Source organism: Eleginops maclovinus, chromosome 22, assembly GCF_036324505.1.
Source record: "Eleginops maclovinus isolate JMC-PN-2008 ecotype Puerto Natales chromosome 22, JC_Emac_rtc_rv5, whole genome shotgun sequence".
NCBI lineage: Eukaryota > Metazoa > Chordata > Actinopteri > Perciformes > Eleginopidae > Eleginops > Eleginops maclovinus.
In genome coordinates, this window is record NC_086370.1 from 21,913,790 (window position 1) to 21,940,102 (window position 26,313).

A 26,313-nucleotide genomic window follows, 5' to 3' on the forward strand; every position below is an offset into this window, starting at 1 on the left:
TCTCCAATTTTCACCTCTACATGCCTCCTGATGACCTTATCGCTCAAGGTCAGTTTTTCCAAAGCAACAGAAAATAACCGTAATAAATATGTGTCAAAACTCACTGGAAATATGTGAGGGTTTCTAAAAAAAAATAAAGTAAATAAAATACAAAATTATAGAAAATACAAAGACATTTAAAAAGAATACTGATTTGGGTAAAATGGTTTTGACCGTAAACACTTCTAAGTCTCCTAGTGAGACACATTCGATGTCAATTCCCTGAGTAAAAGCTATCAATAACCAACCAGTGATTAACTACTTGATATAATGAACTATACACACACTGCATTATGGTGATTAAAGTGTGTGTGTAAAGGAGGGAGAAAAGTGTGTGAAGATGAGCAGTTGGGCAGTGGACCTTCAGACAGAAATAGCTTTCTCTTATGCGTGAACACACACCGCACACACACTCTAACCTTACTTTAAAATGACTACCGTAGCAAGTGTGTACACGCAGTCACAGGGTGGTGAAGGAGACAGAGAAGGACAGAAAGATAAAAGAAAGAGAGTTAGGTAACACACACACACACACACACACACACACACACACACACACACACACACACACACACACACACACACACACACACACACACACACACACACACACACACACACACACACACACACACACACACACACACACACACACACACACACTGATATGGTTATCAGTGTTCTGATTAAGTTACACTGATTTACTGCTTCCTGTCCCATCATAATCCACCATTACACACACACCCTCCCTCCCCCCCCCCACACACACACACACCCTCCCTCCCTCCCTCCCCCCCCCCCCCCACACACACACACACACCCTCCCCACACACACTTTATGCTTCCCTTTATTGTATTTTATGTTTCATTCTGTCTTCAAAAAAGGGCAGAGGGAGGCTATACGGCGTTAAAATGTTCTTGGTCATATTGATGGTGAAACATAACACACACTTTGTAGGATTGGCAGAGGTGCAGGGGTTTATGGGAACTGTAGTTTTGGACTGGTAAGATTTGTGGGAGTTTGCTCCTGGAGTACAACACATCAGAAATGTGTGCAAATGAGTGGGTACGAAGGAAAGTGAGACAGGAGCTATTTTTCCTGTTGTTGTTGTTGGTCTCTCTGAAGACCAGGATGTATTTCTCTTCCTTTTTCTGTCCTTGTCAGAGTGGGGAGACGGATGGAGCGGGACAGCTGTCAGAACATACAGGATCACAGAGTTAGCCGTGACGTACAATACACACTTTAGGGAAATGGGATTATATTCAGAAAACGACATCACCTTTTTTTCCCCTGTCATGTAGTGTGTTATATAGGTTTTGATGCATGTAAATGGTCTGCAAATGCTAAAATTCCAACAAATTGTCTGGATAGGCTAAGGGGCGGGACATCCCTAAGTGGTTGACCAATCACAACAGAGCCGGCCAGCTAACCAATCAGAGCAGACTGGGTTCTGGTTTCAGACAGAGGGTGAAAAAAAGGTGCTGAAATGACCATAAATGAATGAAATTTGGTTCCAACTTTTCTGTCTCTCCCCTCAGATACGATGAGTGTGTTGGCCCGGGATCGTCTCAGATGTTCCTCCCTACAGACGACCCGCCTCCTTACTCACTATTGGACCCCTGTCAGAGGGGGGAGGAGCAGGATCCGCCTCCCCAGGATCCATCTCCGAACTACGGGGAGACTTCAGCCAGCGCCTCCTGGTTCTCCCCCTCCCACTACCCTCCGGAGCATCAACACATCGCCTCCATCTCCTTCCCGATGGAGGCGGCGCCGCCATACGAGGCCGTGTTGTCCGAGCAGCCCCTCCCCCTCATGCCATGTGACCTTTATAAACACCAATCAGAGCGCGGGGAGCCGGCGGCGGCGGACCAGATCTTGTCGGACTTTAATTAATTTGTTCCTTGGGCGTCCCCGGTTGAATTAGACAAACACTTGGAACAAAAGGGTGTCAGGAGCAGCTGTGACTCTAATGAGATCTTGCTCTGACACATTAAAAGGGCGGGAAACTTGCCATCAGCTCAACGAACTGGAAAGAAGCTCAAGTTTTTAACTATTTAAGTTTTAGGACGAAATAAAAACTCACTGTAACTGTAAAGATTGTGGAATGACCTTCCTGCTATTGATGCTCCCTCGGACAAAGACTCCTCCTTCTCTTACGTCCTTTAAAAACATCACTGTTTTTGTTTGCCATGTTTTGAACGTCCATATAGCGCTTCTTTTCTCAGTGTTTCTACGACACAATTCCTTGATAACCTATCACAGTTGTTGTACGACAGACTAGCTCCAATCCTTTGCCTTTCCTCTATCCGTTTGTGCTACTGGATATTTGTTTAACCAACCAGAGTCGCTCCTTCTCACAGTTTGTCTGATTGAACTTCAACATTCAGTCTGACAGCCGTAGAGCTGAAGATCCGACATATATATATATAGGGAAATAAAAACACTACATTCATACACGTTTGATCTGCTCTAACTGTCTTTGTTAGGATAGTTTCTGTCTCACAAGAACAAGCTTTTACTCCACAGTGACGTCACCAGAGCTTTGATAATCAGTTCAAATATGTTCAATTAGACGACCAAAACAGAGGCGAACCCTAACCCTCTCCTCACTGGAACCAATTCACAAAAAGACACTGGACACAGGCTCCTGGTCTCTCCTTTTTAAATCATGTTTAGGGTTTAGGCTGCAACACATATCTGTTATTATCATACAGTAGAAGACAGCAGGCTGTGTGTAGAAGAGTGTGAACAATATCAGTGTGGTGTTTAGAGGAGTAGTGTTCACGCACAGAGAGTACTACCCTCCCTGAGTGATTAGCAGAACAGCTGATCTCCAGTCTCTGAGGTGTGTAAACATTTAGAGCAGAGTAGCTTAAAAGAGGCCCTATAATTTGGGGTTTTCCCTTTCCTGTAGTGTGTTATATAGGCTTTAGTGCATGTAAACGGTCTGCAAACACTAAAATCTCCTCTACCACAGACTCCCCCGTCTGAAACGCCTCCATTGGACTCCTTTGTTTACTTCCTAAACATAGTGACATCACTATGTAACACTTGCTAGCGCTCCAACACATTGTGCGTGATAGGCTTAGGGGTGGGACAGCTCTAAGCGGTTGACCAATCACAACAGAACCGGCCTGCTGACCAATCAGAGCAGACTGGGCTCTGGTTTCAGACAGAGGGTGAAAAGAGGTGCTGCAGCACAGACAGTATGAGAAAAATAAAGAGCTTTCTGAACATTAGAGCATGGAGACATGTCCCAGGAGAGACACTACATATGAACCTGGAGGTGAGCAGAATATGACCCCTTTAAGTGTGTCTTTATTTGCCAATAAAATAGAGAGTGGAAATCAGAAAGAGTGAGTTTACACGTGCAGCTTTATGGACATTTGCAGCATACATCTGTCACCACCAGAGAGGGAACTTGTTGTACAAACTGCCTAAGACTCTTTCTATCCAGGGCTCTGGTTTTATTATCTATCTTTAGTATTATAATATTGGACCCCAGCAGCCAAATGTAGCTCAGAGGCCTCCTCCTGAAGAAGTGCGGTTGATGCATTGACACGTTAAACTGTAGACCTTTACACACCGTTGAGATAAATGCTTTTGTTTCCGTCTCATTTCTGTGTTTCTATGTCATGAAGGATTGGTTTGAAGTTTTTCACTGGTTGCATGAAAGCTGTAGCTAAGGAACTGCATTGTTTTAGCTGAATTACATCGTATTTGTAAAGGGAAGAAACTGGCTTTATGTAAACACGTCATGTGGTCACTTTGTTCTTTAGCAAATCAAGTTTGTTATGATGTTGATGTTGGAAGCATGGCAGAAGTTATTTTCCATATTGATCAATCTTCCAATTCTTTTATTGAGTAATAGAGGCTATGCTTGGTCTTGAACATGTAAGAAAATAGAGAAAGAACATCTAAATTGACCGTGTTTTGTCAGACCCCAACTTAATTTATCTGCTGTTTTTCTGAAAAATTAGGATTCAAATTGGATTAGAAAACAAATTGACATCCAAAAAACATATTGATGCGTCCTTACTACTATTGATCTGGTCTCAGTCTTTATTCTGTGGGAATCTATACATGCGTGGATGATCTGATTAGGTGGCCAAACGTTAGCTCTATTTGAAATCTAATTTAAAGCTTTTTCTAATGGACTTTTTGTAGGGAATTCATGCACCTCAGAAACATCCATATAGAGAAGATGTCGTAAATAGCGAGTATACTCATTAATGTACATTGTTTCTCATCCTGATTTTACTGGAGTTACTTAACTATAGCTCGACTTAAATCTAGTCAAATGTTGTGTGAGACAAATGGGAGAAAAGCATAATCCAGGCAGCATTGTGTGCTCTTACAACTTGAAACTAGCTACATGCTGCTGTTACATCACATCAGATCTGTTTGTAAGAAAACATATCATCATTTCCCACCAGTTACTGAAGCAGGAAGTCATTGAGGTTGATAACACAATTAATATTCATAATTTTAGAAATGACGTGCATATTTTTGCATTTCTTATTCGATAACTAGTGGTCATTTATCGTCAACATTGTTTTTTGGGTAAAAATGTGCCTGATAGGCCTCAGACTGTTAGCTTGTAGCCATAATAAGATGATCCCGATGCAACGTACCCAGTGCTTTTCACTTGTTGATGTAGTGGAAGGTCTTCTACATAATTGAAATCCTGATAATGAAATTGTGATGACTGGGAAATATCCCCTGTTCCACCTGCAGCCACCAGGGGGCGATGCAGAGCTACGATAACAAACAACATTCAATTAATAATCCTGGGTCTACTTTTCCATGTGGTGTAACGTGAGGAGTATTAATGCTTTATTAGCTTGTAGGGAAAGTAAAGATCCTCAGGGTTGTCCGTGTTTTAGTATTCGTTCATTAAACGTATAGAGAGAAGCATCAACACATGCCATGACTTTAACACTATTGTTCGTGCATCGTCTGTAGGTAACTGTTTTACACCCTTCCTCTCTTTATGTCACAACAGACGTCATGTATATATATTAGGAACTGCTGTCAACTTTGTTTCTTTATGATATGTATTAGAGATTTTGTTAAATATTTTCTTCTGCAGAGGAGGACGAATAAATCTGAACTCTTATATGAATCTGCGTGGCACTCATTGTGAAATCAACTCACAATGCATGTCAAATCTTATGATATAAAGCTCTCTGATTTGATTTTAAACACTAGATCTACAAAGGAAAGGCTGTCAAATAAAATATGGTGAAGTACAAGGTGCGTCTTTTCATGATTACAGAGGTAGAAGTAGAAAGTAGCATCTCAAATAAAGGGCAAGTAGTGCTAAAGTGTACCCAAGTAGCTGACACAAGGAGGCAAAATATACTTGAATATGTCAACATATAGGATAAATAACGACTTCAATATATACACTTTGCAGGCTGAGCATAACTGAGTATTTGGTACAGCCTTCCTCAGTGTAAGCTAAGGCCTCTATTCTCTAGAATGAGAAAACTCAGACAGTATAAGAAACAAAAAGCACTAAAAGACAGCATTAGACCACGGCTGCTGCACAATATAGAATCAGGAATAAAACATTGTCAATATCTTAACATCACAGCAGATGCAGCCAAGAAAACACACATTCAAGCGAAAAGAGAGCTTACACACATCTTTGCATACATGTCAAATACTCCAGTAAAGTGCAAGTGGTTCTGGAGTGTACACGAGTAGCATACAGTAGCTACATGAGGCAGCAAAATACACTTTAACATGTCAACATACAGGCCAAATAAGGATTCCCACACAATTCCTACAACATATAAACTCTGCAACCTGAGTCATCCTTCCTGACTGTAAGCTTAGGCCTCTATGAACCAGAACAAGAGGGCAAAACTCAGACAATTTAACAAACAAAATGTTCAAAAAGACAGCATTAGAACACGGCCGGTGCACACTGTAGAATAACATGACTGACAAATGTGAACATCAGCCAAGAAAACACACATTAAAGCGATGTGTGGAGCAACACATACAACACCATGTTGACTTTTCTATGCAAACGTTGATCTGCAAATCAGTAGTTAAAGCTGGGAAATGAATGTGGTGGATTCCAAGCTACAATTCTCATGATTGCAGGAGTAGAAGTATAAAGATGCATCAGTTCAAATGCTCGAGTAAAGCATACTTAATCAACCTTCAGTAGCTACTTAAAGCTGCAAAATATAGGCCAAATAACAATTCCTGCACAATTCCTACTAAACTTTGCAGCCTGAGCATATGAAGCTTAGGCCAGTCAACACCAGCAGTACACTGCGGCGGGGCACATTTTGGAATAAAGAACAACACATTAAGAGACATCCATAAACATCCCAGCAGATACAGCCACACACACACACACACACACACACACACACACACACACACACACACACACACACACACACACACACACACACACACACACACACACACACACACACACACACACACACACACACACACACACACACACACACACACACACACACACACACAGTGAATTGAACTGTTGCTTCACTCACCTGTCTGATGTCATCTACCTGGCATCTGCTTGTTCTTCTTCTTCGTTGGTGTTTCACTGCAGATTGCATCCATAGTTGCATTTAAAGTTCCACTGTTCCTTCTTCTTCACAGATTTCAGCCACTCTTCAGCTTACTGTTCTTCAGATTTGTTTTGCAAATCTTTAAGTCTTCTACAATCTAAACTTGTCCATCTTTTTCCTACTGCAAACAGTGTATTCGGCCTCTGTGTCCCAGAATGAGTAAAAAAAAAGCCTAATAATATCATTGTTTTTAGCATTTAGCATGTTTGCATGAAGATCCAGAACACACGTTGGGGACGCAGCATCGCAGGTGGGTTTGATCAGGGTGACGTCAGAAACACGTGGTGCAGCTTTACGTTAGTGACGAAGAACATTAGCGCGAGTCAAAGCACATCGAAACGTAGAGCTTTTGTATCCTTGGTGTCTTTTTCACAGGTTGCCCACATCTGTATTTCTTCATATGCTCTGGGACTTGTAGTTTTTAAATATTAATTGGACTACAGAGGTCGCCCCTTGCTGGCAATATTATTTGATTATTTATAAAATATGTTATACAAATGTATGACGTCAATAAATAAGAAATCAAGGACATTTACCCCAAAAATGATCATATAAAATACCATTAAATTAAATGTGTTTTCCATTTTACGTAAATCCAATGACAAAGCTTTTAATGCCAGGTAAACAACATACATGTTTCAATATAATGGTTATTAAAATGAGAACTATAAATTGTTGTCAAGTCCAGTCTTGTTACTGATTTTGGAGATTCATTTAGCTTTGTTAAATGAAACTTTTCCAATGAAATAAAGAAAAGAACATTAGCGTTTTCCCCTCAATTGTTTATTTTAGTGCAAGTTTATGTCATTTCTTATACATGCATGTAGCACAGTGATGCATAAAAGGATCCTGATCTATAAATAAGACCTCTACATAATTAAATTAACACATGCCCTTTACCATGTCGCCCTCTGGTGGCTCATTCCTGCAAGTGCATGTTCAGAGTGTCCACAACAAACAGCAGCTGCTCACAAAGTCCAGTAACATAACTTTAATAAATCCGTCATTTGCAGCAAGTGTCTCACAAGATCTGAAAGGGGAAAACCCGAAGACAACAAGAAGGGAAAGACGAGGGAGAGTGAGTGTGTTTTTATTCAACAGTGGTTTTCCCCTTGACTTTAAAAAGTTGCCATGTGATCCTCCAGGCGAACTCAGCCAGAATGTCAGCCGGCATTTGCGCGCTGTTGCCCGGTAGGCAACACCCCTTTTCCTCGGTGTCTTCCAACTGAACCGGAACACGTCGACCTGGTTTTTCCTCCAGTTATAAATTCAGTTTCCAGGGGAGTTTCCACAGGGAGGAAACATGCGATCTTTAGCCGGACTTGGTGCCCTTGTGGCGGCTGCGAGTTTCTTCCTCTACCTGCTGTCCACTCATCTCCCCCCGGGTACCAAGCACCTCCAGCCGGCCTCTGATGGTGAGGACGAGACGGTCGAGGAGTACAGGTAGGGCCAATGGAAAGAGACCGTGCAACTTTAAAATGAATTATATGGAGTTGTTAAAGTAGAGGAGACATCACATAAATATCTGAAGTGATGATGAGACTACCAACATGTTTACTAGATGTGTATCTCCTATTTCCCTAGCTTTGTTGAAGCAGCAAGAGAACGAGGCATGGAGTACACAATATAAGCATACAGATTAATCTAGAATACAGTCAATAAATATCAACATATGCATAGTAAACTGTGCAAAGTAGTTTTAGTTTTTGTAATTAAATGTAAAATGCAATGTGTGAGTAAGTCAAAATGAAAGGGATTTGAGTCTCTCTCAGATCAGGTATTCATCCATTAATCAGCTTTTTCCATGTTTACATATCTTTATCGGAGGTCTTGCACTAAAATACTCTAATTACTGTTGTTACAAATAGGTCTACCTGTAAAGGAAGCACACAGAAATCATACTACAATTCAATGATTCAGTGTAGCATTAGCTGACTTATACACCCCCTATTATAAATACCTGTTTGATTATGACCTGTAATTTCTGATCTTAACATGGATCAATGTGAGCCGTTCAGATGCAATCAAATGTTGTTTCTCTTCTAAATGTTTCATTTCTAAGCCCCCAGTGAGGTCAAAGTGATCGAAAATGTCAAAAGATAATCACAATTGTATGATTCAGATAGTCAGAGCTCATTACCCTTATTATCATGTCGTGACACGTCATATTTACCTTACATTACCTTGACATTTTAAACCAAGGCAGCCTTCATTAGAGTCCTCTTTCCAAGTGCATGCTGGGATAGATTCTCTACAGTAAAGGCAATTAATTCAAAAGCGGTGACCTCTGTAGTCAATCCAATATAGAAAACTAGAATTCCCACAGCATATTAAGGAGACAGCCTTGGGAAACCTGTGTGTGGAATTATGATTAATTCTTAAATGTGTTGAGAATGAGACTAATAATAATAATCACGTCAGAACACTCAAATATGAGATGTGTGTGGTTCACCCATCTCTCCTTAAGTTCCCTCTCCTTACATATTGAACTTATCTCATTACGTGTGTGTGTGTGTGTGTGTGTGTGTGTGTGTGTGTGTGTGTGTGTGTGTGTGTGTGTGTGTGTGTGTGTGTGTGTGTGTGTGTGTGTGTGTGATGTGCCAGACAGTAAAGGTTGTCTAGGGACGGTAGAATAACGCCGACCAATACACTCTGAGGCCAAGAGAGCAGGACCTGTGTGTGTGTGTGTGTGTGTGTGTGTGTGTGTGTGTGTGTGTGTGTGTGTGTGTGTGTGTGTGTGTGTGTGTGTGTGTATGTGTGTGTGTGTGTGTGTGTGTGTGTGTGTGTGTGTGTGTGTGTGTGTGCGCGTGTGTTAAATGACATTGATGTTACTCACATTATACAGTTACTTATCACGTTATTTTAAAAATCAGTGCACCCTACAAAGTTACATTTGTTGACTGTTTGCCTAGTTGTGTGCGTGTGTGTGTGTGTGTGTGTGTGTGTGTGTGTGTGTGTGTGTGTGTGTGTGTGTGTGTGTGTGTGTGTGTGTGTGTGTGTGTGTGTGTGTGGATATACTACATTTGTAAGATATCTGTATTTATTTGTACAATAATAATAGCTGGCATTAAACAGAGCCTATCGCAGGTTATTACATTTATTTATTCAAAATATGAATTCTACACTTTTATCTGATTTCAATGAATAGCCCCCCCCCCCCCCCCTGAAGAAGAAGTCTACATGTTGTGATATCTCTTAATTTTTTCAAAGCTGAAGCCGAACTTCCAATGTATTGTATGACCAATTAAAATCGTGAATCAAGCAAAGCAAACGAACTGACCCGATACGACCCGGTTTCATGTGTCGTCTTAGTGGGGATGAAGGGACTTTTACAGTTAAAACCCCCCTTGACCCCCAGTGTGTGTGTGTGTGTGTGTGTGTGTGTGTGTGTGTGTGTGTGACAACATATGCACAGCCATAATTCCTCATGGGGTTGTGCGTAAGCGAAATGAAAAGTGCCCACGGGGACAAATTTCCCTCCTCAAATACAGCTCATGCATTCATTCAGTTTCACGTATCGGAGCTGCTGACCAATCACAGAGCAGCATGTTAGTCCGCCGACCAATGAGAACGAGCAATGCTGAATGTCAGAGCAGCAGGGAAAGGAAGGTGGCATCTTGAGTTTCAGGGTGTGTGTGTGTGTGTGTGTGTGTGTGTGTGTGTGTGTGTGTGTGTGTGTGTGTGTGTGTTAAAGAGTGTCTTCCTACCCTGTGCTCAGGTCTACAGGCGGCGGCACTATTTCTGTCCTCCCATCAACCCTCAAATGTATCCTGTAACTGCCCCCACAACACACACACACACACACACACACACACACACACACACACACACACACACACACACACACACACACACACACACACACACACACACACACACACACACACACACACACACACTATAGGAGCATAACTATTTGGTTTATAAGTGTGTAAGTTTGGTCCCGTTGTGTTTCTCCATGCAGTCTGAAGTTCCCGTCGGACCTGGACTCTCTGCGGGAGCTCGCCGAGATGCTGAAGCTCTACAAACGAGAACATCACAGCTACGTCCTCCTGCTGTTCTGCAGCGCCTACCTCTACAAGCAGTCCTTCGCTATACCCGGCTCCTCCTTTCTGGTGAGGAACACTTAACACGCACACGGACACACACTGAGGAGAGGTTGGATGGAGGGATGATGGGGTTTAAAACCAGAGACTCAGCCTGATGATGATGCACTCTGCTCCGTTGGCATTAATGACTTCTATCCCTCCTTCCTCTCCTCTTCAGAACATGTTAGCCGGAGCGATCTTCGGGCCCTGGGAGGGTCTGGTGCTGGCCTGCCTGCTGACCACTGTGGGCTCCACCTTCTGCTTCCTGCTCTCCTCCACGTTTGGGAAGCAGCATGTTGTTTACTTCTTCCCCGACAAGGTGGCCCTGCTGCAGAGGAAGGTCAGTTCCTCCTGGCCTCTTTAGCATGCTGACACATGCACAGTCAGAACTGATATATTTATCTCTACAACATCTATTTCCCCCATCGTTTCTCTCTCTTCCTCCCTCTCTGCCTCCCCTGTGTCAGGTGGAGGAGAATCGTAGCAGTTTGTTCTTCTTCCTCCTCTTCCTCCGTTTCTTCCCCATGACTCCTAACTGGTTCCTTAACATCACCTGTCCCGTACTCAACATCCCTATGCCCATTTTCTTCTTCTCTGTGTTAATAGGTGAGACACACACACACACTTTTAAAACACACACTCTGGCTGGAAATGTTAACGTGAAGCACACTACCCACGTTTGATCGTTTGAACGACTAAAAAGTAATAGTAGTACAGTAAAGGAGTCTCACCTCCTGCTCTCTCCTCCAGGTCTGATCCCCTACAACTTCATCTGTGTTCGAACGGGCTCCATCCTGTCGGAGATCTCCTCCCTGGATGATATCTTCTCCTGGGCGACGCTGGCTCAGCTTTTAGCCATCGCCCTCATGGCTCTGCTGCCCGGAGCGCTGATCAAAAAGTACGGAAAAGCTCACCTCAGTGTGGACGGCATGGACAGCGACAGCCAGGATCAGATCAGGAAGGACCAGAAGAAACGATGAGGATTCTGGGATGGAGGAGGATACGTCGGTGTGGAGGATTTTTTCTGTGAAGGAGCAGTGAACTGGAGGAGACTGGAAACAGATGTCTTATGATACTGAAGCTTGATAAAGGAGGATTGACTGACAAGGCAACCAGAGATGTGTCAACGCTGTCACCAAGCCTTTCTCTTCATGCATTCATCCTGTGCAGGGTCTGCAAGGCAAGGCAGATTTATTTATATAACATGAGGCATTTCAAAGTGCTTTACCAAAAAAACAAAAGGGGACAGAAAGCAGACGTGGTTGGTTTGTATCCAGCAGAACTTCAGACATGTGTTGAGACCCTTAAACCATTCAGTGCTTTATAAACCAGCAGTGGTATTTTGCAGTTGTTGGCAGACAGTAAGGCGGTGTAAAGACCTCAAGATGTGATCCACTTTCTTGGTATCAATGAGGACTCGAGAGTAAGTTTCCTTATCTAATTTATCTCCTAAAATCTCAGTCAAAACTCTTTCCATCTCCTTTACCTCGAACACCAGAGAGCACAGTCTTAACTCTTATCAGGTTTGGGCTGACAGCTCTTAAAAGTATACGACTACATTTTGCAGAGCTGTGCATAAAGTGTAAGGTTTGAATACATTTGCATATACCAGACTTAAGAGTGACTCGTGATTCGACTCTGACTCTTACTTGGAATTGAACTTGGACTCACACATCGACGATCAGTCTCAAGTAAGTTTTGTCTCGAGTCCGGATGTACTATGCCCCATGCGTGTGCATCTGTGAGGCGAGTTCCCGTACCGAGCACCCCCGCTATTCTCAGTCTAAAGATGAGGGTGACTCGGACTCAAGCACAGGTAATGATGACTCAGACTCGACTCGGACTCTTCCTAGGTGACTCAGACTTGGCCTCGGACTCGAGAATTGGTGACTTGAGTACAACACTGACATAAACCAAAAGAAAAAGCTCAGAAATAACTTGAAAGTCAGATTTAGGATTACCAAACACAACATCCTGTCAGAATAATTGAGATGTAAAACTAAACTCCCCACTGGTGTGACCTTTAGTCCGCCCCAGCCTCTGTAAGGTGACACCAAAGGCTCGTCATGCTTATAGCGTGATCTGTTCTGAATGTTCGGAAAACGTCACGATGCACCAGGTCTAGTTTCCTAAAGGTCTATCGAGGCCAACACATAGAGCTAAAGACTTGGAGGTCTTCTAAATAGACCATACAACTCTTTAACTTTACAATAAACCAGGTGTTAAAAGTTGGGTTTTTTAGAAGTGCCTTAATTGGTCACATCCCATAAAAAACACTGTAATGACGATGGCTGCCACGGTCATACAGCAGCTTTAAAATAAACTCACTGTGAATGTATTGGTATGAGAACAGCTTTAAAAGACACTTTTTGGGGGCATTTACAAACCTTTCTATTTGGTTTTCAGTTAATCAGCCAATGTATTTATAGACTTATAATGTGAACATCTAAGAACTGTTTTATGGTGCTTTTTTAAACTTGTTTACATGGATTTTACTCTAGGATTCTGTGAAGAGTGAAGTTGTTTAGCCAGTGGAAGTTAGCAACCACTGAGGTCCTTTAATATGTAAATATAGAGCCTTTAATATGTAGTGATGCACCTTTATATATGATGCAATCAGTGTGACTGATTTACTAAAATGGTACTATTTATTTATTATTAAATCAGAGTTGATATAGAATTGTAACTTGTCAAGCATAAAGAAAAGCTTACTTCAGTGCACAAGGGACAATCTGCAACCATATTTTACAGACCTTTTCTATCTTTTGTAAACTAACTCCCGTATTGTGAGGGTCAGGATGTATCCATCAGTTACTGCTTTGTTTTTGCTCTGTGAGCTTGATGGCTCCACTTTTAAAGGATTTTGAATGTCAAAAAGTCCCAAATAAAAAACGTTTGAGAGGTTCTTTCCACCTTGGACCTCGCTGTTGGATTAAGTTTGAAAAAGGATCTGTGTACAGACGGTCTCCGAGAGATTTGGTTGACCAAGAGAAAAGAACATCTGCTCAGGAGGGACACAATCTTTACAAAAACGACAAATAAAACCAGCCTTTTGTGCATAATGCAGAGGTTTTCCTGTTTAATGTAATATACATCTTTTCTTCAGCTGCCCTTTTTACATTTCAGTCAGCATCAATAAGTCGAGACGAACGGGAACGTGATTTTTGATGCAGACGGTTTTATTTGTGACTCTCGGTCACACAGTGGTTCACCCTGATTGACTTTACAGCAACACATTAAAACATCCACAGGTACACAAAGCAACGACACACTGTCACACCTCATGGTAACATCTCTCTTTCTGACACGCATGCACACACACACACACACACACACATACACACACACTTGCACACTGGTATAAGCAGGCACTCAGTAAAACAACAACCTGACGTGAAAGTGAAATATGGAGTCAGTTTGCAGAAACACACAGATGGACGTACATGCACATCGTTTCTGATGTGGTTTTGATAAAGGAAAGCAGAAATGTATTTATTTTGGACATTTTACTTCATGTGAAAGGGTTGTGGGATGAAATAAAGTACATTTACTCAAGTATTGTACAATTTTGACATATTTGTACTTGAGTATGTTCATTTTATTCTACTTTTTGGAAGCCAGTATTGTACTTTTTACTCCACCTTTACCAGCTGTGCAAACATTAATGCATCAATGATCATAATCCAGTCATTTAATATGGATTCCGAGTACTTTTGCTTTTAGCATTTGAAGTATATTTTGATGCCAAAACTTTTATTAAGTTAGGGAATTTTAGTCTTTTTTGTGTTTCTTACAGGTAGAAATTACAACAGCATAATTCTTCCCTCTCTCCTGGAATGATTCCAATGAGTGGTCGTTCTCTCTCTGCTCAGGTGCATGTATCACCATCCATCCCTCTTCTGCAACACACTGCACATTTCCCAGTAGCATCACAAATCAGCAGCACCTTAACAGGCAAACAGGAGTGTAGTGTAGAGCCGAACCATCTGTAAACAGCTCAGTGAAGGTAAGGATACTTCACTCATAATGTTTGCGTACAACAGCTACGCCGGCCGACAGGTGCACGCACTACAGCAGCCTTACACACTTCCATTAGGAGAAAGAAGCTTTAATCGCCCCCTGGTTTCTGTTGTTTTCATCTTCTTGCAGCACTTTCAATAAATATGTTTCCTAAAGTTGGTGAATTTCTTAATTTGCATGCATTTTGGCACCTTAGTGTTTTATATTTGCATCAGTCCTGATTCTGAAGCTTGTGGTGGCACAAGGTCGTTTGTACCTGCCGGCCACCGTAGATAGGAACCAGTTTGGGACTGTAATTATATCAGGCGTATCAAAGTGTAACAACACAAAGCAAAACCCTCGATCAGACTTGTTTTAGATTTCTGGGGAATTTCCAATGTTTCGCACTACAGTCTTGAGGAAACTTGGCATTTATTTTCTGATCAGTCTCCAAAAAAAGCATATATTAAATACCTGGTGCCAGATTTGGCTTGCAGACATCTGTGCAAATGTTCCACCATCAATTTATTTAGTTGTGTGACAACACTCAGTCCTAAATAGACGTTTTAAATGACACCACAATGCAATTATAACAAACTCCCGCAGCATCATCACAACACACACATCCAGTGAGTTGCATATAAAAGAAACGTGACGGTTATTTTCAGTCAGTGCAGAGATGGTCAGTGCGGGGCAGAAGTCAGTCTGTTCTGCTCCGAGTCATGCAAGAACATACCGTAGACCAGAGTGGTTAAAAGACACAACGTGCAAAATATCTAATACTGGAAAACAGGCGAGATGATTGGACGTCATCTGAACGGAAACAACATGAAGCAGAGCGAGCAGGAACGCCTTTCAGTGAGCAGCCCTGCAGCCCATTGGCTCAAAGGAAACACATGGCACATAAGGAATACAGTATTCGAGGCTGATGGACGTCTGGTAAAAACAACAAAGCTTATTTGTCCTTCACTTAATGAGAAGTGAATCCAGAAAAAAACACGTGTCACATCATGATCAATGATAAAGCTATGATCAACAGCAGGTCCATTTAGAGCAGTGAAAATCAAAGAAGACTTGGTCCGGAGCCCAGAGAGAGGGAGCGCTTGTTTCGTCTTCAACCATTGCTTTCTTATGGTTATTCAAGGGAGTGTAAATACAGCCTCATAGAACCGGGCCATTTTAAATGTTGGACAGGGAGTGGACAAGCGAGAGGCTGCCACTATGGATAAATAAATCAAACACACCTTTGAATAAAACTCTTCCTCCACTAGGGCTGCACAATTAGAAAAAGTAACCAATGGCGATATGATTCAGGATATTGGAGTGACTGATATGTTTTATTCTCACTATCATCATCACTGAGAACTCATGTGTTATTGTTTGAAGAGGATCTGAACCACACATATCTGTTTTGCAAAGGTGGTCCATAATGCTTCATTCTAAATATTATTTAACAAACGTTTAGCATATATTTGTGTCTGGGAAAAAAATGTGTTGGCAAGACTGAATTTCAGGTAAATGAATAACATTATTTTTGTATAATTTAGTAAATATTGACGAATATATTGATGCTTTTGGATTATTCTGAAGCTATGCCTTAAATCAGGGACGTCTGCAAGCTCGATATACGCTTTTGATTGTGATAACACGTGTCAGCTTAGTTGTGCATTTTATTTACTTTACGTAGTGTCTTGGTCAAGTCAGTAGTGGACCAAGCAATATGCAATTTGGATTTGGATGCTTTGTTTTACTGTGAATAATCCTTCATAATTGACCTGCATTCTGTGAGAGCACTGAGTGTCACAAAAGGTCTCAAAGTCAGAATGAAAATACCCCGGCAGACTAAGTGAACTAGTGAATGAAAACCCACTTCAAACAAATACCACTCTTCCTGTAATTTGGATATTGCACTAGTCCATATTCCGATACATTTCTAATAAATTGTGCAGCCCTGTTGCTCCCTCTCACATGATGTGGGCCCACCCCTCCTCTTTACTCCGCTGTGTGAAGCAGTACAGCAGCGAGGGCTCGTCTCTGAAGATGTGCTGACGATCCAACACTCCTCCCTGCTGAAGCCGAACGCCATACAGTGTGGCGTCCGCCCGCCCCGAACACAAGCCCCTCTGCACCAGCCAGTCCACTAAATCACTGCCCCGAAACACACCCTCAATGCCGGTGTGCTGATGGAGATCATGCTGGTGCAGGAGGTGGGGGTTATCTGTGTCAGGAGACTGGAGACTCTGCTCCTCAGGGATGGAAACAGGTGCTTGGTTTTTATTTTCAAGTTGGGATGGAGGCGAGTATCCGGCGCTGGTTTCATCTGGACTTTGGTGCATAACCTGCGACTCCTGATGCAGGTGAAGGGGCTGATGGGAGGGGGAATGTCTCAAAGCCCCACCTTCCTCCTTTGGTTCTTCATACCTGTCATTATCAGAGGAAGGATTCACCTGTGGAGCCGCTCACACTTTCCCCTGAGCCACTTTTAGAGAAGGACGGAAAAAAGGGGCAGGCAAAGAGAAGCAGGGAGGAAGAAAGTATAAAAGGTTAATGAAGAGCAGCAAAGAAAAGTGGAGAGAAGTTTATGTAACAAGAAAAGAGTCAAGACAAACAGAAACTCAATGTTTCGTTAGTAGAGGGCTTTTTTCAACAGTACTGGAGCGCTACCCAATAGAGTGTTACGTAGGGATGTCCTTATGTCGTGGAAGTAAACAAAGGAGTCCAATGGAGACGTTTCAGGAACACTGTTTACCACAAATCATTACGTTGTGTTTAGAGGACAACAGTAACTGCAGCAAAACAGACCAACTGATGGATGACATGCGAAGAGGATGCAGAGAAGAATCATGTGGAAAATAATCAGAACTCATGTAGCAGGGACACAGCCAAAACAGAACCAAATCAAAGAATAAAAATTTACTTTACGCAAGAGCAACTCAATGAACACAACCATTAGTACAAGCAGAATTACATGTTTCCCCACATGCTTTACACCGAGAACACAAACTGTGCGACACATAAGACACAACCCAGAGCATTCTTACCTGCGTGTGTGCACGATGTCCTGTACACACTGGTCTTTGTGATAGCGGACAAACTGCGTACAGGTGAGTCTGACTTCCTCCGGTACAGCTGAGGGACTCAAATCCTCAGCCTCCCTGCCCTGCCACAGACCCAGAAACCTGACACAGACACACACCAGGTCTTAAACAAGCTGCTATTGTAAACGTGTCTATGATTTGTTTATCTTGACATGAGCTCTTAGCTAATTTAGGCTCTATCACTCACCTCTTCTTGAAGGGCAGGATAATAAGATGTCTGTCCAGACCGAAGATCCCAAAGGACAGGAAGCCCTGGGACAAAGAGGAAGAGGAGTAGTTTATTTTGCGCTCAAAGCAGATCATATTTAATTTACATATTTCACACACACACACACACACACACACACACACACACACACACACACACACACACAGGTACCTGTCCATAGTTTGCCACGGCACTGAAGAACTGCAGTTCCAGGTAGAGCCTCCCTGGATCTTTGTTGAACAGCCACCACAGACAGCTGGACAGATTCTACAGACACACAGAAGAACCAGTAAGAAGTGGGACAAGCTAACACATTTGACTGGTATTAGGACTCATTCCTGCACCACTCAGTAGATTTTGAACCCTTGTCTCACCGCTAGCAGGCTGACAAACAGCAGCAGGCAGAGCAGAGCGTGTCTGACTGTCTGTTTATCGTCAGTGGGCTGCAGCCCGGGGGGGGGCAGGTTTAGCGGCTGCTCAGAGGAGGAACTCGGAAGCCCGTCAAACAGCGCCCCACTGTGGCCTGGAGAGGGACAGAAACATATCAATACATTTCAAGGTTACTGAAAAATTCCTCACATCTTGATTTTTAGGAATATTTCCCATTGACTGAAAAGCTTTTATAGCACTTTGAAAATGTTATTATTTTACAGGGAATTTGTTGTTTTTAGTTTGTTTACCTGTGCCGTTTGACAGCTCTGTCTGTGTGCTGGCTATCATGTCAGGTATTGGCTGGAGAGGGGAGAAACTGTGGAGGTCTGAAGACACAACAGAAGACAATACACATATTTTAAGTTAGTCTGATTCAATATGGACCAATGCAGTCTTTAAATAGCACGAGTAAAAGGAATCGCTAATTAGTAACTTTTGAAATCTTGCAACCCTATTTACTGTACTTAATCTAAGTTTGGTTAACGTTTGAACTCAATTCAACTGTACTTATTTTTCTCTGACAGCTACCTGAGTTGGAACTGTAAGCAGGTGAGGTAATCGTCTCTTCTTTGTTGTTGTTGTTGTTGTTGTTGTTGTGGATCTTCCAGGCCACCAGTGGTCCTCAGCTCTTCGTTGAGGCCTGTTACAGCCGCTCTGTTCAGGGCCTCGTAGCCGGTCTGCTCCCGCTCCCCCTGGCTGAGACCCATCAGGGAGATCGCACCGAGCACCAGGCTGACCGCAAGCACCACCGTGGTGCTGATTATCTGCAGAGAGAGGACGAAAAAAACACTAACCTTCAATACTTGAGTTTTTGTTTGAGTAAAAGTGAGGATTTCCTTGAGAAATTTAGACATGGACTACGTCAATAGCTCAGGTTGTAGGGATTTGGAACCAGATGGTCACTGGTTTAAGTCCCACTATAGACAAAATAAACTGCTCCAAACACGGCAGCCGCTTTGCCCCAGACATCTCTCCAGAAGATCTATGTGTGTATTTGTAGTGTATCATCTAACAGCATGGCAGAGAAGACAGGAGAAAACAGAAGTACATTCACACTGACCTGAGCTCTACCGTAGAAGAAGGCAGAGTCTATGGAATCAGTCCGTTCGCCTACTAACAGAAGACCTCCCACCATAAGGAAGGGAACCCTACGCACACACCACACACCACCCACACACACACACCACACACACACTCGGATCTTTTATCTCAGTCGGCAAAGTAACAAACCCAAAGAAGAGTAAAATAATTTATACAAAACGTAGTGAGGTGTCTGTGCTCACCCCCAACCCAAAACCATGAATACTCCTGGTCTGAGTCTCAGCAGATCATTTCTGTTAGTCAGGGCGAGACACAGAGGGATCAGACCTGAAAAAAAGAACCAAAAAAACACATTTTAATACAAATGTAATCACCAGTGTGTACATGCAAGTGTTATTTGGAACCCTTTGCAGCATTTTGTGCTTTTCTGTCTCTGGTTTGTGTGTGTGTTTAGGGTTGGGGTGATTATATGGGGGGTATGCGATATTATCTGTGATGGTGCTATTCTTAACCATTCACTAACACACACACACACACACACACACACACACACACACACACACACACACACACACCCGTCCAGATGTAGGTGCTGTACAGAGAGCCGTAGAGCAGAGTGAAGGTCAGGATCTTTCCCACCAGATTGTCCTCTTGTGTCGCCAAGAAGTTCCACAGGATCATACTGACACACACCAAAAACTACAGGAGAGAACAGAAGGGTAAGGTGGAATAAAGAAAGTGAATACGAGGAGCCAATGTCATTACCGTTTAAGATTAAGACATATCCTATAAAACAGGAAAGCTGATCTTCTTCATCTCTGAGAGGCTTACACAATATTCTCTGCCATGTTTGCATTTAGCAAGTCATTGATTCTGTCAGTTGACTAATTGGTCACTAATTGTAGCAACTCTAGACCACAGCAATTAAGACAGTAATTATCCTATATTATTATTATTTTCTCCAGCTTTTAGAAACATCTGTATCGGTCATAGTATGTCAGAGTTAATGTTGTGAAAGTCCTAAATTACTTAAACCACCCCAAAAAAAACAGTCCTTTTAAAATACATACCATATTTACAAGTAGAGCCTTTAGCATAAATACTTTGTATTATATATATAATTTAAATAATACATGTAGACACTTGACGGAAGCTCCCCAGGCTTAGCTAGGGACAATACATACCGGTGCTACTTATATTACATTACACACATAGGCCTGACATGTAAACATGCACAATCAGGACCTACACACACGCAGCCCTACAGACGGGCAAAACACCCTCCAGTCATCACTGGTGAAACATGCTGTACACGACTCTATATCAATATCATGTTTATAAATCACTGGAGCTGTGACTGACCTGGGCGAGGAACAGATTTAAGGCAAAGAGGTGAGGGAGTCTGTTGAATTTCCTGCTTAGCAACATCACCACTATGGTCCACACCTGAGGGAGAACACGGGGACGTGAATTATTCATCATGCTTATTGTATTCACTTATTTATTGTGTTGCACCATTTAAAAAACACAAGCCTAACAGTTAGGTGTGTGTGTGTGTGTGTGTGTGTGTGTGTGTGTGTGTGTGTGTGTGTGTGTGTGTGTGTGTGTGTGTGTGTGTGTGTGTGTGTTAACTATGCCTTACATGTAACCTATCCTAAAAATGTCTGAAAAATAGTTTTTGCATCCTATATTCATTGTTCATTCAAAATTCATTCAAACACACTCACCAGCGCTACCAGGCTAACGATGCTAATGTTGAAGCTAACGTTCTGAAGTTCAGTCACCAGGGGGGCGGGGTCCATCAGAGGGATCGTTAGTAACCAGGCCGACACGTACATGATGGGAGCCGACAGAAACGTACTGATCACCATCCCTGATGTTACCTGAAGAAAGGAAGAGGAGGGAATATCAAAACACAACGCACAACACTCAAGAGGATTCTGGTGTCCATGTTGGTAGTGGTTTCTCGTTAGCAAAATGACATGAAATATTAATAATTTACCACAACTTGTTCAGTAACTGAAGGAGAAAAACTTCACCAGGTTGTGTCACTACAGCAGTACTTACCACCTCCAGCTCGATGTTGTAGTGTGCAGCATAGATGGCCACACTGGGTGCCGTTGGGAAGACTCCATACAGGAAGGCAAAGTTAGACAGACTGGTGTGATTGGAGCTGGTGCTGTTCACTCCAACATCCAGAATATCCACCATGTCTTTACACACCAGCGGCATCACCAGGCTGCAGAGAGGGACACAAAAAGTCATTCAACTTCATCAAAGACCGGCTGTCCTAGATAAGGAGGATAACATGAAGGGATTAGTGGTGTCATTGCTGGTCAGCACTTTATTAAAGTGTTCCTAATCCATTGCCTCACTACTATTACTAAACCTAAACACTTTTAATGATTCAGTATACTGCAATTAAAGCCAGCCCCACTTTAAAATCACACACTAATCCCAGTCCCGCTTACAGTTTGGCAGTGATGAGGAGAATCAAAGCGACTCCGGTGTCTCTGGTGAGTTTTCTAAGCTGGCCAACCTGCAACAGAATAAGAGAAATGACTTACTGATGAAAATAATGCAGATTATTATATGCACATGGGTGAAAGGCAAACAGAAATACAGCGTCATTACGTCATAGATATATTCTGCACACTTTACACCATGCAACAAAAAGTTTAATGACTACTTTTGGATTCTTTTTGCATCTTAGCCAGGTTAAAAGAGTGTGAATCTCACATTAACTTATATAGCGTGCATACAACAAGTTAAACAAGCTCTATGTCTGCAGCTATGGTTCATACAAAAGACAAAAGAAACTACCATAGTGAGGCCGAGGTAAAACAAAGCCGCTCCTCCGAAAGAGTTGGCCAGGCCGTCTATGAACTGTGAGAGCACGGCGGGGATCTGCTGGCCCAGCGCAAAGTGGGAGAGGATTCCTATTATCACCATGAACACCATGGGGTTCTTCAGCACCTGCAGAGGGGACAGAGAGAGAGTTAGCTCAACTAAATTAAAAATGACTTTGGGTGTGTTCTGTCAAACTAGTGTTTGTTATTCGTCTGATTCCAAATGTTTGCACGCATTACCTGTAGGACGACGACTCCAAAGATGCGCATAGTGCTGTGTGAATGGTTGGTCTGCCTCCACTGCTGCACCTCACAAAGAGCGAAGCCGATGGGGTTGAGGAGCATGAGAGACACCGGGGCAACCAGATAGATGTACTGCAGGTACTCTGGATATGTGCTCCGATACAAAGCATCAACTAGAAAGAGAAAAGGAGTCTTAAATGCTGTGTTTTCTGGAACATTTTAGTAGAAAGCATCCGTGTTTTGTGTCTGCCTCACCTATGGGGTATCCTAAGGCAAAGTCATTGCTCTGCGTAGCGAAGATGGCGTACAGGCCCGCCTTGCTGTATCTGCAGTCTGGACTGGCCACCATCAGAGTCAGCACACACACCAGCACAAACACGGTCACCTACGCACAGGATGCAAAGGCTTTATTTGTCATATGCACAACAGCTACAGCTTAGGCAACAAAAATCTCCAACACTGCTTCATAAAATGTACTTAACACAATGGTAAAATACATTTCATTTTCATTACATTTACATCCAATAAAACAGATAAATGGTTTAATAAGTTGGAGGAAAGGAGCATCAAATTCAGCATGTGTATTTTTGAGAGGGTTATAATCTTGACCTTAAACCCAGGTTGTTGCCTTTTATCGACTGACAGAAAAAACAGAGAGTCTTACACCAACCTTAGCGACCAGAACGCTCCAGAGAAACGCCCAGATGACGTCTCCAAAGTCCAGAAGCACCATGTTTTTAAAGAGCAGAGCTGGAAGAGCAAATTTAGACACAAAGGCCCCCAAACCCTTCGCCTGGCTCTGTGTGATGATATCTGCCCTGTAGGATATAACGGAAGAGAAATCCATAAACACACAGATGTGTGAGAATGAGAATGCTAACTTATTATGTGACAACAACTTAAAGGACTGCCTCGCTATGAAAGACTACTCAGTGTCATTTATTTCCATATTTAACTGGATGGATTAGAGGGTTGTTTGTTGACAAAACCAAAAGTGGTGAGTGTCTAAGGGTTGAAAAAGAAGAAGGCTTTCGTTAGACTTAATTTGTTTGTGTTGAGTTGGGATTTAGAGGATTTAAAACAAGCTCACAAGGCAATTAAGTTGGGGACAGGGGGGAAACATGAATTCAAAAGGTGTATTGTTGTACTTTCCACTAAAGTAAAAGGCATTAGAATAATCCCTGTAAATCCTGACATTATGAGTTTGTGTTGACTGCTTTTGCCTACCTGCCAGCTATGTAGCCACACAATATGATGCCAAAGCACTCGAGCAGAGCCGGGAACAGCTTATCGATGGACATGTGGGGTCCTGCTGCAGAGCCTGCCAGGGTATTTTGGGATATGTTCTTCCCATGGATGAGCACGTAGCTGTTAGCGGTCTCCATGATGATGACGGGATAGGGGTCTGAAGGTCAGGTGATGCCTGGGGAGTATCAGCACTCTGGAGGAACGAAGGAGTGTACAATCAGGAGAAAGTCTAAAAATGCAAGATACAGTCGACATTTGTTCTGACACAAAATACATCAGTAAATACCGCACAGGTGAATTTTGAAGTGTTTAAAATACGCTGGTTTCTAACACGTGTCTGCACAAAACATTAGCCGGCTTTGTGTGACCCTAATGTAGTTTATTTATAGCCTAATATTAGATTTTTACTTCTGGTGATTGCATTTGCGCTTCATAAATCCTAAAAACTGTCTTAATACGAAGGTATTTCCCGGGTCGGCCTTCAAAAATACGTCATCACTGAGATTTTTAAAGAATCAGAATCAGCAACAGGTTTATCACCAAGTAGGTTAACACCTTGTTGTATTAATGCACAGGTAAACACTGATAAAGAAGAGGAATTGTAAGAAAGGGACCATCAAATAAAACAAAGATTACAACAAATATTTTAAGAAAACGTGGAATATAGACTAAATATAGATAAAATGCAATATAAAAAACATTATTCACAATATAACTGAACAATATTGAGTTTATAAATTCGATAAATTGTACAGCCCTTCTTCCCACTACAGGGAATCCAAATCATGCAGATTATTTTAATATGTAATGTACATTAGGCTGTTTCTCTCTGATAAACACTACTGCAGGGTGCTCTTTAAGCCTCTTTGACAACCCTGCGACTTCAACAACCTCTCGATTAATTGCGCAGCCCTGTTTCCCACTTGAAGGAGCCCAAAATAAGGCAGATTATAAAGATTTTCAATGGAAATGAAGGTGTTTCTGTCTAATAAACAGTCCCTCGTGGTGCCCATCGCCCTTTGCTGGTTCCGCCCCTGAACAGCAGACCGTTAGCTCAGTAACGCTTCATTTAATGCTTTATATTATTTAACAACACTGTGACGTCACTTAATATACATTCGCTCAACGGCATAAAAATCTAACGGCTCCATTGTAACGGCCAGGTAACCGTTAGCTTTAGCTAGGTGCTAAAAACATCAGGAATAATAAACGTTAGAGGCTTTATCATCAACACCTGGCATTTATACATCACTAAAAACGAATTATTTAGGAACGTAATGCTTACCTTTGTTTCTAAAAGACCGCTTTTTTTCACAAATGTCCAATATTCATCTGTCCTGCCGTGTTTTCTGCCGTTTACAAGAGAAGCTCTGCATCTGACAGCTGCCGAGAGTGGCAACGCCCTAAACGTATGACGGGCAGTCAATTCGGCCAATCAGCGCCGAGATACGCCGAGAACTCCAACTGTGATTGGATAAAAGCGTGCGGCGTTTGCTGCACTCGTGTGATAAAGTCAATGATTAAATCTTTGGAGCATATTATGTCTTCAGAACAAATGAACTGAAACAAAGGTAAGTAAACATTGTTTTTGTACGATCACAATGACTGTGCCTTCAGTAAAGCAGTTAAAGTGCCCTAAACACAATTGTGTCTATAATAATATCACTTAATATTCTACACACAGTACAATGGAGGACTGAGAATGACATGAGAATAACAAAAGAATAAATAAGCATACGAAAATATACGTATTAAAAATAGTGAATTAAAATGTTAAAATATATATATATATATATAGATAAGAGTACATAAATACATCTGGAAATAAATACATATATATCTTGTGCATTTGTTGATTAGTGTGCATTGTGCTTTGTATGAATTAAAAAGGCTTATTAAATAACTGTGGCAAATCATATACGTATAACATTAATGTATTAATCAGATGGGTCTTCTCCCCCAAAAATTGAAGTTTATAGCATGTAGTTTGGAGCAAAACTCACTCTTTTTAGTGTGTGTGTGTGTGTGTGTGTGTGTGTGTGTGTGTGTGTGTGTGTGTGTGTGTGTGTGTGTGTGTGTGTGTGTGTGTGGTTTTGGCTATATGAAATATAACCAAATCCATGTAAGAGCACGCAAAAAAAGTGTGTGTTGTTGTTCATCCAGGCCTTGTCTGTCTGTTGGAAACCACAAGACTTACTCTTTTGAAAGCTTTAATAAAATATAATACTAATATATTTAACGGCAGATCATACACACAAACATCCTGTGCTTCTTCTTCCCTCCGTCCTGCCTGCTGTTCTGTTTGTCAGACAGATGTTTGAGAAAGAGCGTGAAGTTTGGGAGGAAGACGTCGTGGATTATTTGGATTCCTTGTCCATTTCGGGCTCTAAGGAGAAAAACAGCAGAGATCTTTAACATCAAGATACATTCATTTTTATTCCCTA

At 42.1% G+C, this 26,313-nt stretch overlaps 3 protein-coding genes across 3 annotated transcripts in view; 2 read left to right on the forward strand and 1 right to left on the reverse strand.

Moving 5' to 3' along the window:
- Positions 1 to 5,275, forward strand: part of bean1 (brain expressed, associated with NEDD4, 1) — a 33,726-nt gene extending 28,451 nt beyond the window's left edge. Inside the window, exon 5 of the mRNA XM_063875202.1 lies at positions 1,579 to 5,275. Coding sequence (XP_063731272.1) covers positions 1,579 to 1,933 — 355 coding nt within the window. The 3' untranslated portion in view covers positions 1,934 to 5,275. The remainder of the gene's footprint in view (positions 1 to 1,578) is intronic.
- Positions 5,276 to 7,656: 2,381 nt separating this feature from the next.
- LOC134859026 (transmembrane protein 41A-B-like) lies at positions 7,657 to 14,895 on the forward strand. Its single transcript, XM_063875296.1, has 5 exons — positions 7,657 to 8,106; positions 10,628 to 10,778; positions 10,930 to 11,091; positions 11,219 to 11,357; positions 11,502 to 14,895. The coding sequence occupies exons 1-5, from the start codon at positions 7,967 to 7,969 to the stop codon at positions 11,729 to 11,731; spliced, it is 822 nt and encodes a 273-aa protein (XP_063731366.1). The 5' UTR covers positions 7,657 to 7,966; the 3' UTR covers positions 11,732 to 14,895.
- On the reverse strand, positions 13,910 to 25,841 carry gpr155b (G protein-coupled receptor 155b). The gene is made up of 20 exons (XM_063875297.1): positions 25,155 to 25,841; positions 23,849 to 24,062; positions 23,292 to 23,439; positions 22,877 to 23,006; positions 22,619 to 22,794; positions 22,353 to 22,505; positions 22,001 to 22,068; positions 21,597 to 21,768; positions 21,257 to 21,412; positions 20,892 to 20,975; positions 20,105 to 20,228; positions 19,772 to 19,856; positions 19,549 to 19,636; positions 19,035 to 19,252; positions 18,737 to 18,831; positions 18,431 to 18,579; positions 18,228 to 18,323; positions 18,036 to 18,100; positions 17,792 to 17,929; positions 13,910 to 17,171 (listed from the first exon to the last, which is right to left on the reverse strand). The coding sequence occupies exons 2-20, from the start codon at positions 24,004 to 24,006 to the stop codon at positions 16,715 to 16,717; spliced, it is 2,760 nt and encodes a 919-aa protein (XP_063731367.1). The 5' UTR covers positions 24,007 to 24,062; positions 25,155 to 25,841; the 3' UTR covers positions 13,910 to 16,714.
- Positions 25,842 to 26,313: the final 472 nt, after the last annotated feature.

Coding starts and splice junctions, on each gene's coding strand:
- LOC134859026 (XM_063875296.1), top strand. CDS start 7,967: ATGCGATCTTTAGCCGGACTTGGTGCCCTTGTGGCGGCTGCGAGTTTC. Junction 11,092..11,218: donor TGGCCCTGCTGCAGAGGAAG/GTCAGTTCCTCC, acceptor CCCCTGTGTCAG/GTGGAGGAGAATCGTAGCAG. Junction 11,358..11,501: donor CTTCTTCTCTGTGTTAATAG/GTGAGACACACA, acceptor TCTCTCCTCCAG/GTCTGATCCCCTACAACTTC.
- gpr155b (XM_063875297.1), bottom strand. CDS start 24,006: ATGGAGACCGCTAACAGCTACGTGCTCATCCATGGGAAGAACATATCC. Junction 21,413..21,596: donor ACAACATCGAGCTGGAGGTG/GTAAGTACTGCT, acceptor TCCTTTCTTCAG/GTAACATCAGGGATGGTGAT. Junction 18,832..19,034: donor AGAGACGATTACCTCACCTG/CTTACAGTTCCA, acceptor ATGTGTATTGTC/TTCTGTTGTGTCTTCAGACC.